At 42.1% G+C, this 19,654-nt stretch overlaps 1 protein-coding gene across 1 annotated transcript in view; it reads right to left on the bottom strand.

The window, feature by feature from the left end:
* FRMD4B (FERM domain containing 4B) overlaps window positions 1-19,654 on the bottom strand; it is a 228,034-nt gene that overhangs the window by 59,856 nt on the left and 148,524 nt on the right. Inside the window, 1 exon segment of the mRNA XM_011947154.1 lies at window positions 1,891-1,974. Within this exon segment, the coding sequence (XP_011802544.1) occupies window positions 1,891-1,974 (84 nt within the window).

The following is a 19,654-nucleotide window of genomic DNA, read 5'->3' as shown; positions in this document are numbered from 1 at the left end:
ATCATGCTGTTGCACTCCAGCCTGGGCAGCAAGAGCGGAACTCCATCACAAAAACAAAAAACAAACAAAAATTTAATTTACTAGAAAAGGAAACAATATTAATTTCTCAAATGGAAAATGATCTTTTGCCATAATTGGATCGACTATAATACATATAAAATAATGATATCAAATGTTAGTTGTAGAACATTATTGAAGAAATTTTGAGCATAAGGCCTATCCTCTCTTTGGTTAAAACAGGGAGATCAGCAAGTGTTAGGCATTAAAGACTTTCTCCTTGAATGATTCAGAAAGATTTTAAAAGAATTAAAACTGCTTCTGAGTCTGTGTACAATCTAAAATACTCTGTTATCACCACTTACAGACACATTGCTTTAGAAGAAAACCCTTTTATTGTCCTAGAGCAAAACCTGTTGACTGGAAAGGAAATCTCAAGTATAACCTAGAAGATGAAGTATTTCTATCTCCATATGACTAGTCATCATTAGTAATGTCTTTTTAAAATTATTATTAAAAAACTATCAAGGTCAGGTGCAGTGGCTCACGTCTGTAATCCCAGCACTTTGGGAAGCCAAGGCAGGCAGATCACGAGGTCAGGAGTTCGAGACCAGCCTGGCCAACATGGTGAAACCCCATGTCTAATAAAGATACAAAAAATTAGCTGGGCATCATGCCACGTGCCTGTAATCCCAGCTATTTGGGAGGCAGAGGCAGGAGAATTGCTTGAACCCAGGAGGCTGATGTTGTAGTAAGTGGAGATCATGCCATTATACTTCAGCCTAGGCAAGAGGGGGGAGACTCCATCTCAAAAAAATAAAATAAAATAAAACTATCGCTTGGCTGGGTCCAGTGGTTCACACCCGTAATCCCAGCATTTTGGGAGGCTGAGGCAGGTGGATCACCTGAGGTCAGGAGTTTGAGACCAGTCTGATCAACATGGTGAAACCCCGACTCTACTAAAAATACAAAAATTAGCTGGGCGTGGTGGTGGGTACCTGTAATCCTCGCTACTTGGGAAGCTGAGGCACCAGAATCACTTGAACTAGGGAGGTGGAGGTTGCAGTGAGCCGAGTTTACACCACTGCACTCCAGCCTAGGTGACAGAGCAAGACTGTCTCAAAACAAACAAACAAACAAAACTATCACTTGAAAATGACATGGTTAGCAGTTTCCAGAGTCAAGATGCTGTGTAGCCTCAGCACTTACTTTCACTATATATTTGGGAATATACTTCCAACTTCATACTAAACATCTCAATATTGAATATTTATTTTGTAATGTCTATTTTGTAACATTTTAGTGGAAAGAAAAACCATCTTGAGGATTCAGACTAAAACCAAAGAGAATGTATTTAACAAGAATATAAGTATTTCAAGGGAAAACGTAATTTAGGAAAAAAATGTGGGATGAAAATGGATACTATGGATTCATTAAAGTACAAACAACTAAACCAACTCAATATATGCAATAACTAGCTGTAGTAGAAACCTCTGGTCATTATGAAAGTCTCTGATCCAAGGAAATCTGTATTTTATAACACTTATATTGCATTCTGCTAGATTAAAGCTGCATTACACAGTGACTGCACATATACTGAATATTATATATTCACCTAGAAGCATACTCTACAGACATTTTATGCACTTAAAAGAAACATCAGCCAGCTGCTCTTTGCAAATGGCAGCAAGACATGTCTTGGTATAATGATCTCCAGTAAGCTTTTAGTACATCCTTTCACTGAAAGGATCAAGGTCTACCTATGGTTACTTTATACAATTGATGGGCAATTTGATATTTTTCTCACTTACCTTTCTTTTAATGCCCTGAAAAGCATGTAGTTCTGAATGGAGGCTATGAGAATGGGTCACCTGTTATGTGGATTTGGCTTACCAGTAGGCAAGGGATGGATGCTCCTGAAGAGTTTTGGTTGGAAAGGCTGGTAATGTCTTTAAATCTTTCCTGGCATTCTCATCACTAAAAAGAAACGGAATATGATAATGTCAGGTACTGCTATCCAAAAAATTATCCAAGCTGGTCACCAAATGAATGAGATAAAAAAAATAACTATTTACAGCATCTTGAAGCCAACATACACATGGTTATGGACTCTAACTAGAAACAGCCCCCAAATTTAACAACTGAGTTCCATGATGAGATGTTGAAGTTTATAATATTGTCTGCATGTGTCTATTTTACACATAACTATGATTATAATTGTATATTTTTCACATTGGATTTTTACAGAACATTCTTCACATTTCATTATCCACTTTCTCCGTGTTCCTACAGTATCGTACTAATTATCTTTAGTGGCTACATAATATTCATCATGGTGGAATACTGGTTATCATGAAACCATTCACATAACATCACCAGTTTTTCATAATAGATATCATTTCAATGAAAAGGTCTATGTAGTTGTTTATATTACTCTTCTGTTACTTCCTTACAACCCTCTGAAATATAGTAGACCAACTCAGTCGTCTGCAGAAATCTCTTGACTAGAAGATGACTGGAAAACGTGCTTCTAATGAAACCCAGGGTATTTTCTTAAGTCACATTAAGTGAACTAAAATGTACCTCATGTAAGGTTAGCTATTATCTAATTATAAAACGGCAAAATTCTAGTTGTCAAGAGAAAGGTGTGGTCTTTACAGAACTTTAAAAAAGGGAGAACGGGCCAGGCGCGGTGGCTCACGCCTGTAATCCCAGCACTTTGGGAGGCCAAGGCGGGCGGATCACGAGGTCAGGAGATCGAGACCATCCTGGCTAACATGGTGAAACCCCATCTCTACTAAATACACACACACACACAAAAAATTAGCTGAGCTTGGTGGCAGGTGCCTATAGTCCCAGTTACTTGGGAGGCTGAGGCTACAGAATGGCACGAACCTGGGAGGCGCAGCTTGCAGTGAGCTGAGATCACATCACTGCACTCCAGCCTGGGCAACAGAGTGAGATTCCGTCTCAAAAAAAAAAAAAAAAAAAAAAAGGGGAGAACAGGTAATATTATCCAGTCACAATTGGTTATGAGAGAAAATACTCTAACTGCTGAGTATTTAAGGATACAATCTATGAGGAAAACAACATGATTATCTAGAGCCTATTAGAGCATAGAATAAGTACATGAAACAGCTACTCAAAATTCTGATCAAATTGGTGTTCATCAAACAGCATAACGCTAACTCTTCCTACCTTCCACCTCTTCCTATCTTTACCACTAGCTACCCTTCGATAAAAGGCTCCCAAGTGCCAGATACCATGCAACACACTTCTTGGGCATTATTTAACTCATGTAAGGCTCACCACAAGCATTCCCATGCAGTAGATACTATTATTATCTATTGAAGTAGACGAGCCCCCCAGCTGGAGGACCAAACATTGAACCATTTCTTATTGCTATTATATTTCAAAGCCAGGGTTGTGGCCTTTCCTACAGGTGAAAGATCTAGCTTTCCAAATTACTACAGGAAATAGTCACTTGGCTCCTATTCTTACATAAGAATAAATCTCTCTATTCATTTGAAATCTGAGTGTTATGGCTTAACCACACTGACAATCTTGGGAAACTGGTTTGTGCTTCCTGAAAATCAAAATATACCACAATCCAATTCATTCATATTAAAGGTCAACTGTCAACTCCCAGTATATTTATTTTTCTTAATAATCTCTTTTATGTTCTGTCTGGCATGCCACATTTACTTTTTTTTTTTTCCCAAACCCAAGACTGTCTGATACATTTACTTCTAAATTGTGATTTTTTTTATGAAGGGCAAATGCATGCATATATTCAAAAATGATAAATTCAGGACAACATCATGTTATGAATCATCCACATCAACCACATGCTTGTTGTTGTATCTGGATCCAGGTGAACCATAGGCCATGTTTCAAGAACCCAGCCTAACATTCACTTACTTGGATTACAGTTAATTTTGTGGCAGTGGAGACCTCACTAGATTGGAAGTTGCTATTTATCATAAATTTATTTACTCAGTTAACAAAAATATGTAGAAATGAGTGTCACATGCTGGAATTGTTTTTAACTCATACAAATGCAGTCAGCCAAAAGGGAAAGGAGAATGGGGAAAGAAGTGAGGGAGAAATTTTATCTGTCATTCCATTCAATAAGCTCATGGTTGAGAATAAGTACAAAACAGGTGACTGGAAGCTGTTGTCCTTAGTCCTATGTCCCTCAAAGCACAAGCATCTCATGACACTGAGATTTTTCTGGCATTCAGGCATTTAATACATGTCTGCTAAACTCAAGCAATCTTTATATCTAGTGCCTAAAGAAATAGCTGTGTGTTTCAACTGGAGAAAAATACCACCTGTGTTGGATTTATTGAAAGATGAAGTTTAGTCTTCAGCATATCATTTTCCCAACAATTTTCAAGAGTAATTTGAACGATACACAATCAGAATCTACTCCAGTTATAAGATGTTATTTGTTTAGAAATTTTGGCTGAATAAATCAATAAATTACTAAAGGTTAATCATGAGAGCCAGTATCTGAGATAATGATGAATATTCACTCATTAAGACCTTTTTTTGGGTACTAATCAATCACTGAGAAGCAACTAAAATGTGCATTAATAGGGAAGTGGATTAGGGATCATTTTAAGGAGAATTTAGATTACCTTGAAAAAAAAGTATTCTTAACCAGGCGCGGTGGCTCATGCTTATAATCCCAGCACTTTGGGAGGCCGAGACGGGTGGATCACCTGAGGCCAGGAGTTTGAGACCAGCCTGACCAACATGGTGAAACCCCGTCTCTACTAAAAATACAAAAATTAGCTGGGCATGGTGGCAGGCGCCTGTAATCCCAGCTACTCAGGAGGCTGAGGCAGGAGAATCGCTTGAACCCGGGAGGCGAAGGTTGCAGTGAGCCAAGATTGTGCCATTGCACTCTAGCCTGGGGGACAAAAGTGAGACTTCGTCTCAAAAAAAAAAAAAGGGGGGGTTCTCAACATTGGCAATTTTGCCCCTCAGGGGACATTTAGCAACGTTTGAAGGCATTTTTGATAGTCACAACTGAGGAAGGAGGTGTTACTGGCTTCTACTGGGTAGTTCCTACAATAGTTCCTACAATGCACAGGACAGCCCTCAACAACAAAGGATGATCCTGCCCAAAATGTCAATAGTGCTGAGATTGAGAAACCCTGCCTTCAATGATAAGAATCCTGAAAATTCTACCGTAATACTCTACAAAGCATATCTTTTAGACTTAGAGGATTTTTCTCTTATGTCACTCTGAATATTAGACATCTCAGATGTGAATGTCTAATAGGGGCCAAGTGAGATAGGCATTAGAAAATCAACTGGGTAAGTGAGCTGAGAAATGGTAAGTCAAACTCACCATTAGACCCAGGGACAATGAGAAATGGTGTAAACTATGAAGAGTGAAAAACATCGCCCATGTTTCATATAAGATACAGATTTGACTGTGTGTGATGGAGATCAAAACTTTAGTTACTTTCTCTTCACATAAGTCAGAGCTGGCTGGGCATGGTGGCTCGTGCCTATAGTCCCAACACTTTGGGAGACTGAGGTGGGAGGATCACTTGAGCCCAAGAGTTGGAGACCAACCTGGGCAACACAGTGAGACCTTGTCTCTACAAGAAATTTTTAAAAAATTAGCCAGGTGTCATGGCATGTGCCTGTGGTTTCGAATACTTGGGAGGCTGAAATGGACCACTGGAACCCAGAAGTTCAAGGCTCTAGTGAGTTATGATTGCACCAATATATTACAGCCTGGGCAACAGAGTGAGATTCTCTTATTAAAAAAAAAAAAAGAATGGAGAGAAGATGCCTTCTCAGTTTCTTGGTTTCTAGTTTCAGATAATTTGCTAACTGCAAATTGTCAGTAGTGAATGATTAAAGGAGACAAGTAATTTAGGCAAATTACTTGTCTTGCTACTTGTGGAATTTTGACTATCCCTCAAAATCACACTTTTTTTTTTTTTTTTTTTAGTAGTTCTATCTTTCCTTATATTGGAATTTTAAACCAATGGAACCTGTTTTTTTTTTTTTTTTTTTGAGGCTGGGTCTTGTTCTGTTGCCCAGGCTGGAGTGCAGTGGCTCTATCATGGCTCACTGCAGCCTCAACCTCCAGCCTCCAGGGCTCAAGTGATCCTCCCACCTCAGCCTCCCAAGTAGCTAGAATCACAGATGCATGCCACCATGGGGTCTCACTATGTTGACCCGGCTGATCTCAAACTCCTGGCCTCCAGCAATCCTCCTGCCTTAGCTTCCCAAAGTGCTGGGATTACAGACACGAGCCACCATGCCCAGCCCCCCAAAATTACATTCTCAGGGAAGAATATGGCCTTATTTCTTCACATTAGAAAAGGCTCCTGTTAATCCTCCAAATCTGGTCATTTGTACTATTGCAAAATATTCCTTGTGAATATATAACATCACTTTCCTATAAGAAGCTGTTTAATATAGGAATTTTCCAGCAAGCCATCACCGATATTTGAAGTGGTTGAGCTGTGGACGTGACTATAACACTAAAAGAAAAAGCCAGCAGAATAATTAAAAGATGACTGAGACAGACAGCCTGGCAGAAAAAATAGGCTAAACTCTTCAACAAGCAGTGTATAGAAGTAGAAATTCAAATGGCCAACAGAAAAACAGTGTTCAACTTCATAAGTTATCAAGGAAATGCAAATTAAATCCTCAATTAATTATCAATACACACCAGACTATCAAACTTTTTTTTATTTTTGAAACGGAGTCTCACTCTGTTACCAGGCTGTAGTGCAGTGGTGCGATCTTGTTTGGTCCTAAACAAGGACCCAGGTTCAAGCGATTCTCCTGCCTCAGTCTCCGGAGTACCTGGGACTACAGGTGCACGCCACCACGCCTGGCTACTTTTTGTATTTTCAGTAGAGATGGGGTTTCACCTTGTTGGCCAGGATGGTCTCTAACTCTTGACCTCATGATCAAGAGATAGACTGCACCCAGCCACACTATCAAACCTTTTTTTTTTTTTTTTTTTGAGATGGAGTCTCACTCTGTCACCCAGGCTGGAATGCAGTGGCATGATGATCTCAGTTCACTACAACCTCTTCCTCCCGGGTTCAAACAATTCTCTGCCTCAGCCTCCTGAGTAGCTGGGATTACAGGCGTCTGCTGCCATGCCTGGCTAATTTTTTTGTACTTTTAGTAGACAGGGTTTCACCAAGTTGGCCAGGCTGATCTTGAACTCCTGACCTAGTGATCCACTTGCCTCAGTCTCCCAAAGTGCTGGGATTACAGGCGTGAGTCACCGCATCTGGTGACTATCAAACTTTTAGAACTCCAACAAGATCTAGTTTATATGGAGATGTAGTGCAGTAGGAACTCTCATCCATTACTAGTAAGAATGTCAATTGGTACAATCATTTTGGAAATTTGCATACCCTATAACCCAATAATCCTCTGCTAGATGTATTCCCTATAGAAACTTATATACAAGAATAAGATTTAGGGCCAGGCGTGGTGGCTCACGCCTGTAATTCCAACACTTTGGGAGGCTGAGGTGGGTGGATCACCTGAGGTCAGGAGTTTGAGACTAGCCTGACCAATACAGTGAAGCCTCACCTCTACTAAAAAAATACAAAAATTAGCCAGGCATGGTGGCGGGCACCTGTAACCCCAGCTACTCGGAAGGCTAAGGCAGGAGAATTGCTTGAACCCAGGAGGCGGAGGTTGCAGTGAGTTGAGATCGTGCCATTGCACACCAGTCTCAGCGACAGAGCAAGACTCTGTCTCAAAAAAAAAAAAAAAAAAAGATTTACACCAACATTGTTCACACAAAAGAACAACTCAAATATCCCATACCATTACAAATGCTCAAACTGTAATGTATTCAAGTAATAGAATACCATGCAGCAAAGAAAATAGACAATAGCTACACACAACATGAATTTCACACACATTGAGCAAAGATACAAGACCCCAAATAAGAAACACAATCACTATTTCACGTACATAAAGGTTCAAAACAAACAAAAGGAAACTAGAAAGAATCACACATAAAGACAAGCGTCCGAACTCGTCTCATCTAGGAAGGGGCTGGTTAGTTCTTGGATGGGAGACAGCCTGGAAATACTGGGTGCTATAGGCTTAACAAAACAAAGACAGGAAAATATGTACCATAGAGTCAGAATGCCCATGAGGAAAGAGGGAATTTTATTGGAGGTAGGAAAGTACAATATACAATGAGGGGCAGGAGGCTTCTGGGGTCCTGGCAACATTCCTCCCTGGCAGTGGTTAAATGACTGCATCCTCTTTTTTTTTTTTCTCTGAGACTCTGTCACCCAGGCTGGAGTACAGTGGCATGATCTTGGCTAACTGCAACCTCCTCCTGCTGGGTTTAAGTGATTCTCCTGCCTCAGTCCTCCCAGCAGCTGGGACTACAGGTGTGCGCTACCATGCCCAGCTAATATCTGTATTTTTAGTAGAGACGGGGTTTTGCTATGTTGGCCAGGCTGTTACCGAACTCCTGACCTCAGGTGATCTGCCCGCCTCTGCCTCCAAAAGTGCTGAGATTACAGGATTGAGCCACCGTGTCCAGCCCAGCTGCATCCTTCTAATTTGTTCCTTATATCAATATACATGTTTTATGCATTCTTCTATGTGATATAATTCACAACAAAAATTGAATTAAGTATGGCCAGTTGAGTGGATGTGGGGAAAGCCGAAGTTCAAGCTCACTGCCCTGTTATGGTGAGGTGCTGCAATGGTAATGCAAGAGGTTAGAACCTACTGAACCAAAAATGAATCCACTGGGGTGTTAGAAACACTGGCATGTTATTCTAGAAGGTTAAGCTCGATCATTTTCAGAGTTTAGGATCAAACAGGATTTCACGTTTGAGCGGACTGGCAGTAGCTGAGTGCTTATTTGTTCACCCTCCTGGGGAATTTGTCCGGGAGCCTGAGGCTGCAGGGATCTATGGAGCTTGTAGGAACAGCCAGGTCTGGCTTCTGCACAGAAGGCCCCTCCCTGGCCGGCTGGGCAGGAGGTATGATTTATGAGTCAGGATCAACCTCAGAGTTCAGAGGGAGGGCCCAAAAGTAGTAGGGGAGGTGAATAAGCCTCAATCGGGACATCTCTGCCTTTCACCAGCAATAAATACACTGAACCTGACTGGACATTCCTGACCCTAATGGCAACGGATATGTTATTTTAAAGATGCACTTGACCAGAATTGCCATGAGGGACTGGTTTCTCTGGGCCCTAGCCAAAGAGAATGCCCATAAATCTACATCACTTGCTACTTCTCAGTGACCAAACCAGAAATTGCTTCTCTCCATAATTTCAGCAGGAATTCAGATGTCACAATGAAGAACATGCTTGCATTTTATCTGATTATCTAGGCTGAACTCCTCCCTTAGGCATTCCAGATTCCTACTTCAATAACTTTCCAGAAGGAAGCTGCCCATGACCCTCTATTTAACTACTACAACTATTTCTCAGGCAACAATTCCTTGGGTCATTCTGAAGCCCCCTTTCATGGGCTGTTGTTTTTCTTTGCTGACCCCAAGTACCCTGATGGAATGTGCCAACCCCACTCATTTTTGAGAAAGCCACATGACTGGCAAAACTGAGGCTACCCTTTGTGTGTGCTGGAGCACTTGTGTGGAAAAAGCCACCCCCAGCAAATGAGTGCACCTGCTTGTGGCTAATTGTGGGCTTGCACAGCAACAATCAGCCACCTGCCCTCAGAGACTGGAGTAGAAGGGAGTGCAGGCAATTAGCAAACTGGGCATGCTAGTACTTCCTAGAGAAAACTAAGACCTTGCTGTCCTATGCTTGGTGTGGGGGCATCCTCTATTTCTAGAACAGCTTTAAAAAAAAAAAAAAAAAAAAAAAAAAAAGCCCCAAAGCCACAAATTTCACTTTTTTTTTTTTGGTAGAGATGAGGTCTCCCTATGTTGCCCAGGTTGGTTTCAAACCCTTGGGCTCAAGTGATCCTCCCATCTTGGCTTCTCAAAGTACTGGGATTACAGGCTTGAACCACCACACCAGCCCCGCATTTCACTTTTCTTCTCCAAGCAAAGCGCTTCCCTACCTGAAACCCAAACCAAGGGTGCATAAAAAATGCATGTTAAATATAATATCCAAGTGGAAACAGCTATAGAAACTTCACTTTCTAAACCTAAGCTGTTTAGAAAGTTAACTTGGGGCTGGGTGCAGTGGCTCACACCTGTAATCCCAGCACTTTGGGAGGCGAGATGGATCACTTGGGCCCAGGAGTTCGAGACCAGCCTGGCCAACATGGTGAAACCTTGTCTCTACAAACAATACAAAAAAATTAGCTGGGCGTGGTGGTACATGCCTATAGTCCCAGCTACTTGGGAGGCTGAGGTGAGAAAATCACCTGAGCCCGGGAGGTCGAGGCTGCAATGAGCTACGATCACCTACTGCACTCCAGCCTGGGTGACAGAGTGAGACCCTGCCTCCAAAAAAAAAAAAAAAGAAAAGAAAAAAGATTAACTTGGGACTGGAGTTCTTTTTTCAACTCAAAATCCTTATTTCAGAAAATGCATATGTGGATGTAAAAAAGCCATAGTTAAGTGTCTATTTGAACACTCAGTAAAGTCTAAAGCCTATTATTAAGTGTAAATGTACCATACAGCTTATATATCATCAGAAATTAAAAGATTATGACATGGGCCTCCCAGGATTTGGGCAAGTCATCACAGCTGAGAACTCTATTTACTACTGTGTCCCATGCAAACCAAAGATTCACTGTTATTAGGAATGGAGCTAATTGGAAACATTTGCCAGTCTTCTGGGGTTGCCTTGTATAGGCCTTGATGAGAAGTCATTTCTTTGTCTATGCTTACTAGAAACCTGTGATGACCCATCAAGGTTCTGAACTATACTGAAGGAATGGGGCAGGGTTAGTGATCATAGCAGCTACAAAAGTTTATTTAGGCCGGGCGCAGTAGCTCATGCCTGTAATCCCAACATTTAGGAAGGCTGAGGCAGGGAGATCACTTGAGGTCAGGAGTTCCAGACCAGTCTGGCCAATATGGCGAAACTCCATCTCTACTAAAAATACAAAAATTAGCTGGGCCTGGTGGCACGTGCCTGGAGTCCCAGCTACTCACGAGGCTGAGGCAGGAGAATTGCTTGAACCAGGAGGTGGAGGCTGCAGTGAGCTGAGATCATGCCACTGCCCCCTCCAGCCTGGGTGACAGAGTGAGACCCTGTCTCAAAAAACAAAAACAAAACAAAAAGAAACTGCATTGAATGTCTGTTAAATAGGTGTAACAGGTGCCAACTTAACTATCAATCAAACCATTTGAGCTGGATCTTCTATTGAAGGATGACAGATTGCATAAACAAATAATTATTAAAAAGGTCTTGGTTACTATTAATAAACACCAATTTCCTCAACTAATCTACTGGCACTGATCAAGGCCTGGGTGATTAGCAGTTTAAGAGATTTCACTGACTAACTTGCCTTCAAATTGCCCTTATTGAAAAAGAATATCATGTTTCTTTCAGTTGTTTGTAGAATCTGGCCTTCAGTGATGAATTCAGCTTCTTATCTGCTGGACTTAATAACTAGAAATTTCTAACCGTAAGTTTCTCTCTACTGATTCCTAGGTAAAGCAATATTAAAGGTGACAAACACAAGAAAACAGTGATTATCATTGTACCCTCGTACCCTGACCGGCAGCATCGGCATTCTCAGATAACTTTCTGGAAAGGCAAATCTCAGGTTCCACCCCAGACCTACTAGATCAGAAAGGCCAAGGGTGGGGCCCAGCAATCTGCTTTTAACAAAGGGCTTAAGAACCACTGCAATTGGATAAACACAACATAAAACAGAGATTTTGACTGGGCGCGGTGGCTCACGCTTGTAATCCCAGCACTTTGGGAAGCTAAGGAGGGCGGATCACTTGAGGTCAGGAGTTCCAGACCAGCCTGGCCAACATGGTGAAACCCCACCTCTACTAAAAATACAAAAAATTAGCCGGGTGTGGTGGTGTGTGCCTGTAGTTCCAGCTACTCAGGAAGCTGAGGCAGGAGAATTGCTTGAACCCAGGGGGCGGAGGCTGCAGTGAGCCAATCTCATGCCACTGCACTCCAGCCTGGGTGACAGAGTGAGACCCTGTCTCAAATAATAATAATAATATTTTCAAGAAAGAGACCATAATCAACTCCTTAAATTGGAGAGATGGTCAGGGAGGCTGAGCAAAGCTTTTGGGTGGACAGCTCAGGAGGTTTGTTTTAGGAGACTCTAGCAAGTGACCTGAACTAGCAGTGACAAAATATGAGTGCTGTCATCTAATACCCCAAAAGAAATACTTCTAAAGGGCCAGGCGCAGTAGCTCATGCCTGTAATCCCAGCACTTTGGGAGGCAGAGGTGGGTGGATCACCTGAGGTCAGGAGTTCAAGACCAGCCTGGCCAACATGGTGAAACCCTGTCTCTACTAAAAATACGAAAATTAGCTGGGCCTGGTGGCGGGTGCCTGTAATCCCAGCTACTCAGGAGGCTGATGCAGAAGAATTGCTTGAGCCTGGGAGGCGGAGGTTGCAGTGAGCCGAGATCATGCCACCGTACTCCAGTCTGGACAATAGAGCGAGATTCCCTATCAAATTAAAAAAAGAAAAGAAAAAAAAAAAAAGAAGAAATACTTCTAAGCGACAACAGCTCTCTCACTGGGTATTACTAGGTGGCAGAGACTGGGCTAACCCCGTTCTCTACAGGCGTATTATGCTATTAACATCAGTGTCCCTGTTTCATGGATGTGAAAACACAGTTGAGAGAGATTAAGCAATTTAAACTCACAAAGCAAATGCGACTCCAAACCTGTGCTTTAACTACTTTGCCTTACTCTTCCAGGATTCTAGGAAGAGGGGACAGGAAATGGGGAAGGAGCAGAGGAAAGATTGTAACTTTGAGCCTTCAGCATTTATCATCATGGTGGCCACTGATTAATTCCATCAAAATATGTATTGCTTAGGTGATGACAGTCTACCTTTTTCAACTAGATCAAACTGGATTACCCCAAACTGGATTAACCACATCAAGGATCTGAACATAGATAACAAGACTTAATGTGTTAGCAGTGTTTCTTGAACCACACCAAACCAGAACAAACCAAACAAAAACCATAGCCTAATTGTCCCTTAGTATCGAGGACACCAAATTTAGGGTTTTTTGTTATTGTTGTTTTGGTTTTTTTTTTTTTTTGAGACGGAGTCTCGCTCTGTTGCCCAGGCTAGAGCGCAGTTGCAAAATCTCGGCTCACTGCAACCTCCACCTCCTGGGTTCAAGCGATCCTCCTGCCTCAGCCTCCCGAGTAGCTGGGACTATAGGCAACTGCCACCATGCCTGGGTAATTTTTATATGTTTAGCAGAGATGGAGTTTCACCATGTTGGCCAGGCTGGTCTGGAACTCCTGACCTCAAGTGATCTGCCCGCCTCAGCCTCCCAAAATGCCGGGATTACAAGCATGAGCCACCGTGCCCGGCCCCAAATTTAGTTTTTAAAAAACACTTTTACATGAGCTGCAAAACCAGACTCCAGTCATTTTCGGCAGAACCTTAAAACAGGGAATCCAAACTGCTACAGGTGAGAAGTCCAATATATCAATTAAGGCTCCTTAACCCACACAAGGTATTTCTGAAGCCCCACTTTTTATACTGACTCAAAAAGCTCAAAGTAAGATCTCTACCCTGGATGAGTTCTCTCTGTTACTGTTAGGGGATACTAAGGCCTGGGATGGGCTGAAGAAAAGAAGAAACAAGCCGACACTTTTATTCACAGTCAATCATATGCAAAGGCAGAAAGCTAGAGCTCAAGTTCATTCAATGCCTAATGCCACTCCTGATTATCGCAAATGAGTTCAGAAAAACTGATTACAGACTGAGCTAATTGCGTAACAGCTAAAATAAAGAGCCCTCCTCACTTTCTACCCATCCAGACTAAACTTAAAAGAGAGCAGTTCCTCCCAGCCAGGTAAGCAAGGTGAATTCATTTGGTCCAACCCCTGAATGCGCAGATGAGAGAAACAAGGCCCACTGAAAGTTGAAAACTTACCAAAGTTCCCACAGTAGGTGGCAACAGATCTAAAGGACCAGAGGTTTGTTCTCGGGACAACTGCAGTCCGGAGCACAAGAGGAGGAAGAGGAAGAGGAGAGAATTGGAAAGCTAGGGAGGAACGCAAGAAGAGGGAGGGGCCAGGAAAGGAAACACCCAGCTGGCTGTGCCAGACCTTGCTCTCCTCCCCTCCTAAGCCACAGGGTCTTTCCATTCTTGGAATTTCCTCCCTACCCCATTTAAACCTTTCTTGATCAGACCTTAAACCAAGTCAGGTTGCAGCTATTTATAGAGTGAAAAGTGAGAACTGAAAGAATTATGTAAGCCTTTCTCCTGGCCTCTGGCTAAAGCTAGGGATGCCTCCCACTGTTTCTGAGAAAGGTGGGAAGATGTTGGCCCATCCTTCATCCAAAGAAGCTCCTTCACAGGGCTACAGGTGTGAGCATGCAAAGAAGGCCTTCATGGGGGTTTAGGTGTGAGCATGCATTTCTAGGCGTCATGCATTTCTAGCGCCTTCACGGGGGTTCAGGTGTCAGCATGCATTTCTACACCATCTCTGGTCCCCAGTTCCCTCAGATCTCTCAGCTCCTCTTTCATAAGATGATAAAGATATTATTTGGGCTTTTATTTTATTTACGTATTCATTTATTGAGACAGAGTCTTGCTCTGTCGTCCAGGCTGGAGTGCAGTGGCGTGATCTCGGCCCACTGCAACCTCTGCCTCCTGGGTTCAAGTAATTCTCCTGCCTCAGCCTCCTGAGTAGCTAGGATTACAGGCACGCACCACCACGCCCGGCTAAACGTTTGTATTTTTAGTAGAGACAGGGTTTCACCATGTTGCCAAGGTTGGCCTCAAATTCCTGAGCTCAGGCAATTAGCCAGCGTTGGCCTCCCAAAGTGCCAGGATTACAGGCGTGAGCCACAGCACTTTGGGCTCTTAAGGTGGCCATCCTAGGCACTTGCTGTGTGCGACAAGTGGAAGCATTTTACTTACACAAACTCATTCAGTCTTCATAGCACCCAAGATGTTGGTGCTCTTTCTAATTTACAGATGAAGAAACTGAGATTTAGAAAGATCACCTAGCTGCCCATTATTTTACTAGAACTAGTACACAGCCAGCCAGTACATACCTAGGAAAAAATCAAAAAGACCAACCAACCAATCAGCTCTAGGCCTATGATTTACAGTGATAAGGTTTGGCCTTTAGAACTGCATTCAGTCCCAGGTCTCCCTGTTCCTAGGAGTTTTGTGGTCTTAGATAAACTAACCTTTGTGAGCCTGGGTTTCCATATTATAAAAATATGAATACTGACCTGTTGAATAGGATTCTTGGGTATATTACAATAGAATGCTATGAAGGCACTTGCCTATGTTCAATAAATGTGTTCCTTCCTGGCCAGGTGTGGTAGCTCATGCCTGTAATCCAAGCACTTTGGGAGACTGAGACTGAGGTGGTCAAATTGCTTGAGCCCAGGAGTTTGAGATCGGCCTAGGCAACATGGCGAAATCTCATCTCTATGGAAAATACAAAAATTAGCCAGACGTGGGGTACACACCTGTAGTCCTAGCTACTCAGGAGGCTGAAATGGGAAGATCACTTGTGCCCAGGGGGCACATGATCTGCAGTGATCCATGATCATGCCACTGCACTCTAGCCTGGACGACAGAGCAAAATCCTGCCTCAAAACAACAACAACGTTCCTTCCTTCCTGATGGTAGGATAATAAACCAAAGATCTTACCAAACACTTTATTCCTACCACTCTCTGCGCAGGCTGGTGGTGGATTATTACTATTGAGAAGAATCCCAAAGAGGTGATCTAGGTTAGAGTTGGCAGATTTAATATACTGGACATACTTAAAAATTTTTCATTGTTCATCTGAAATTCCAATTTAACTGGGCATCCTATATTTTTATTTGCTAAATCTGGCAACTCTAAGGGTGTATAATAAACTGCCTGGGAAAAGAACTTTGAAAATAACTTGCCAAGTTACGAGTTGTGAGCAGTTTGGGGCTTGGTTTGACAGAGTCTATTGGTAACTAGTGGAAGCTCAGCCTAGAAACTCACTTTTCCAACATCATGACTGATCCATGGGATTGGTGTCAGCCTTTTATTTTCTCAGCATTCTACCAAAGATGCATCCTGTAGCAGGAAACCTGCTTGTGTTCTGGGAAGTGAAGTGTCCTCTCAGCTAGAATTCCTTTGTTATTACATTTTTGTCTGTGGCCTAACTTGTAACAGGGGACAATTGCTCTGCCCATCTGCATGCTTGATGGGGATCAACTGTCAAGCTATTTGTTTTTAGGTCTAAGGAATTTCTAATGAGAATGAAAATGTGATGAGAGATTTTTCTAAACGTCAGCCAGCTCCCTGAGGACCCCGATTGTGTCTACTTTGAACCTTTAACTCTCTTAATAATGGGTAGAAGAAACATCATTGATAAGAATGACAGACTGGGAAGCAGTCTGTAAATCTGTAAATATTTTTTAAAAATTTTATTTTTCTCCTGTTAAATTCATAGAGACAGAAAGTAGAATGGTGGTGGCCACGGACTGTGGGAGGAGTGAATGGGGAGCTGTTCAATGGGTGCAGAGTTTCTGTTTCTCCAAAATGAAAAAGTTCTGGAGATTGGCCATACAACATAAACACGGCCAAGCGTGGTGGCTCACACCTGTAATCCCAGCACTTTGGGAAGCTGAGGCGGGCGGATCGTCTGAGGTCAGGAGTTCGAGACCATCCTGGCTAACATGGTGAAACGCTGTCTCTACTAAAAATACAAAAAATTAGCTGGGCGTGGTGGTGCGTGCCTGTAATCCCAGCTATTCAGGAGGCTGAGGGAGGAGAATCGCTTGAACCCAGGAGGTGGAGGTTGCAGTGAGCCGAGATCATGCCACTTGCACTCCAGTCTGGGCAACAGAGCAAGACTCTGTCTCAAACACGCACACACACACACACCCAACATAAACATTACTTAACACTACCAAACACTACTCTTAAAAATGGTTGAGATGATAAATTTTATGTATATTTTATTACAATTTTTTAAAAAATTATTCTTAAATCTAGAGTTAGAAAAAGGATACGTAGGCCAGGCATGGTGGCTCATGCCTGTAATCCTAGCATTTTGGGAGGCCGAAGAGGAGGGTGGATCACAACGTCAGAAGATTGAGACCATTCTGGCCAACACGGTGAAACCCTGTCTCTACTAAAAATACAAAAAATTAGCCGGGCATGGTGGCATGTGCCTGTAGTCCCAGCTACTTGGGAGGCTGAGGCAGGAGAATTGCTTGAACCTGGGAGATGGAGGTTGCAATGAGCTAACATCATGCCACTACACTCCAGCCTGGGTGACAGAGTGAGACTCTGTCTCAAAAAAAAAAAAGAAGAAGAAGAAAAGATAAAAAGAAAAAGAACACATAACAGAAAAACGATCAATGCAGATAATGTTTTCCTACAAAAGAATGGAAAGTCAAAGAAATGTGTTTCTCTCCTGGGAAACTTCCTACTAGACAAGTGAAAATTACTTATGGTTAACTTGAAGTCCCAACTCTTTAATCCTTCTTCCTGTATGTGTGATTCAATGTGTCTTTCCTGATCACACACAAAAATGGATTAACCACATTAGCCATTGGAACACAGAAAACAAAACTGTATTGTTATGTGTTATGTTATCACTTAGTGTGTTTCCAGAATCAAACCAAAAGGCGTGGAAATGCTTATCAGTGGGGGAATGTAGAATTCTCCCTCAACAATGTAGTCCCACAGCTCCCGTAGACTCTGGATGGTTTGCACTTTGAGAAGTGGAAGTAGTTCATGTCATGCTACTTTCTATTCCTACTGAATGCCACGCATGCCTGTGTCTCAGCCAGCCACTACCTGAAGAGGCCAAGTATGCTGAGTTTCATTTCAGGACCAAGTAGCTGTGATGGGTGTAACGGCCTGGTCCACTCCAGTGGAGAAAGAAACTGAGAACTCAAATGGATCAAGAGAGTTACTTCCTGTATAGGACTGATCCTCTGTGGTGTTAGTAACTGTCTAAAGATGTATTAAGGTGGGACTTAGGGTTTTTGTGTTCATTTAGTTGCATCAGGTTTAGGGTTTTTGTGTTCATTTAGTTGCATCAGGTTTTTTTAAGCTGTGAAATGCAAGGGGTTTTGAAGTGTAAAATACTTAAGCAGTGAAATGCAGAAGCCTGACTTCTACTTTGATTCTGTGGTTCATAGAGTGTGTGGTCCAGCAAGAGGCTGAAATAAGTGTGGAAAATGCTGCTTATGTGTCCCCTTCTGGGAGATTTATAGTGCTCATGAGCAGATTGAAAACTTAGCCAAGAGAACTCAGGGAACTTTGTTTAACTTTTAACTAAGTATTGTAGAGAGGAAAATCACTTCTCAAGAGTTTTTTCACAAAAGTGTTTTGTTGATTCATCAAAGGCCCAACCTGAAATAAGACAAAAACATTCCATTTCTGTCAAGTAAGCCTTCTTTATTCTGCTGTTCAGGAAGGTAATGATTCTTACAAATTTGTGTTGGGATACAAAAAAAGAAACTGGCTGGGTGTCATTGCTCACACCTGTAATCCCAGCACTTTTGGGAGGCCGAGTCTGACAGATTACGAGATTTAGGTGTTTGAGACCAGTCTGGCCAACATGGTGAAACCCCATCTCTACTAAAAATAAAAAAAATTAGCCAGGTGTGGTGGCTAATTTCAAGAATTGTTTGAACCCAGGAGGCGGAGTTTGCAGTGAGCTGTGATTAAACTATTGCACTCCAGCCTGCACAACAGACCAAGGATCCATCTCAAAAAAACACAACAAAACAAAAACCCGAAAAACAAAAAAGGAAACCTCTAACAGTGGTAAAATGCATGTGGTTTGGAGCCCTAATCTGCCACTGTCGAGCTATGTGACCTAAGTAGTAAGCTACTTAACAGCTACAAAGTTCAGTTTTCTTATCTATAAAATGGGGACAATGACAGTGCCATCACAGGGTTGCTGTGAGGATTAAACATATTAATAACAGTAACAATGGCAAATATTGTTTATTGAGACAAAGAAACGGTTCCAGAGAGGCTAGGCAAACTACCCACAGGTACATAACAAGTGGCTGGGCTGGATTTGAACCCAGGCAGTTAAATTCCAAAGCTCCTCTCTTCACTACAGCCTCCCCATAGCGCTTTGCCCACGGGAGATGATATTTTTATTATTGATACTGACGGTAAAGGCTCTGGAAATGAAATTAGATTTCAGAGCTTTAAGTGCTCCAGAGGTGTAAGAACTAAGGGGCAAATTTCTTGAAAGTGTTTTTATCCTCCCTTCGTTAACTAGTCTCCAGAGCATCCAAGGAAATTCCTTTCCCATGGGAAATAGCTGCTTTTTTTCTTATTTTTTTTTGTAGCACAGATGTAAATTGTGAATATTCCCTTCCCACTTGAAGCTAAGTGTTAACATAACTCTCATTCTGACCCAGCACTGAATTGCAAAATGTACTCACTCACTTTTTCTTACAAGTAGAAGCACCCTAATCACATAGTTACTTGGTAACTTTCACCTTTCAAAATCTTAAAAAAAAAAAAAAAAAAAGAAAAGAAAGAAAGAAAAGGCCA

This window comes from Colobus angolensis, unplaced genomic scaffold (genome assembly GCF_000951035.1).
Source record: "Colobus angolensis palliatus isolate OR3802 unplaced genomic scaffold, Cang.pa_1.0 Scaffold26, whole genome shotgun sequence".
NCBI lineage: Eukaryota > Metazoa > Chordata > Mammalia > Primates > Cercopithecidae > Colobus > Colobus angolensis.
This window is presented reverse-complemented; position numbering and strand designations above follow the sequence as displayed.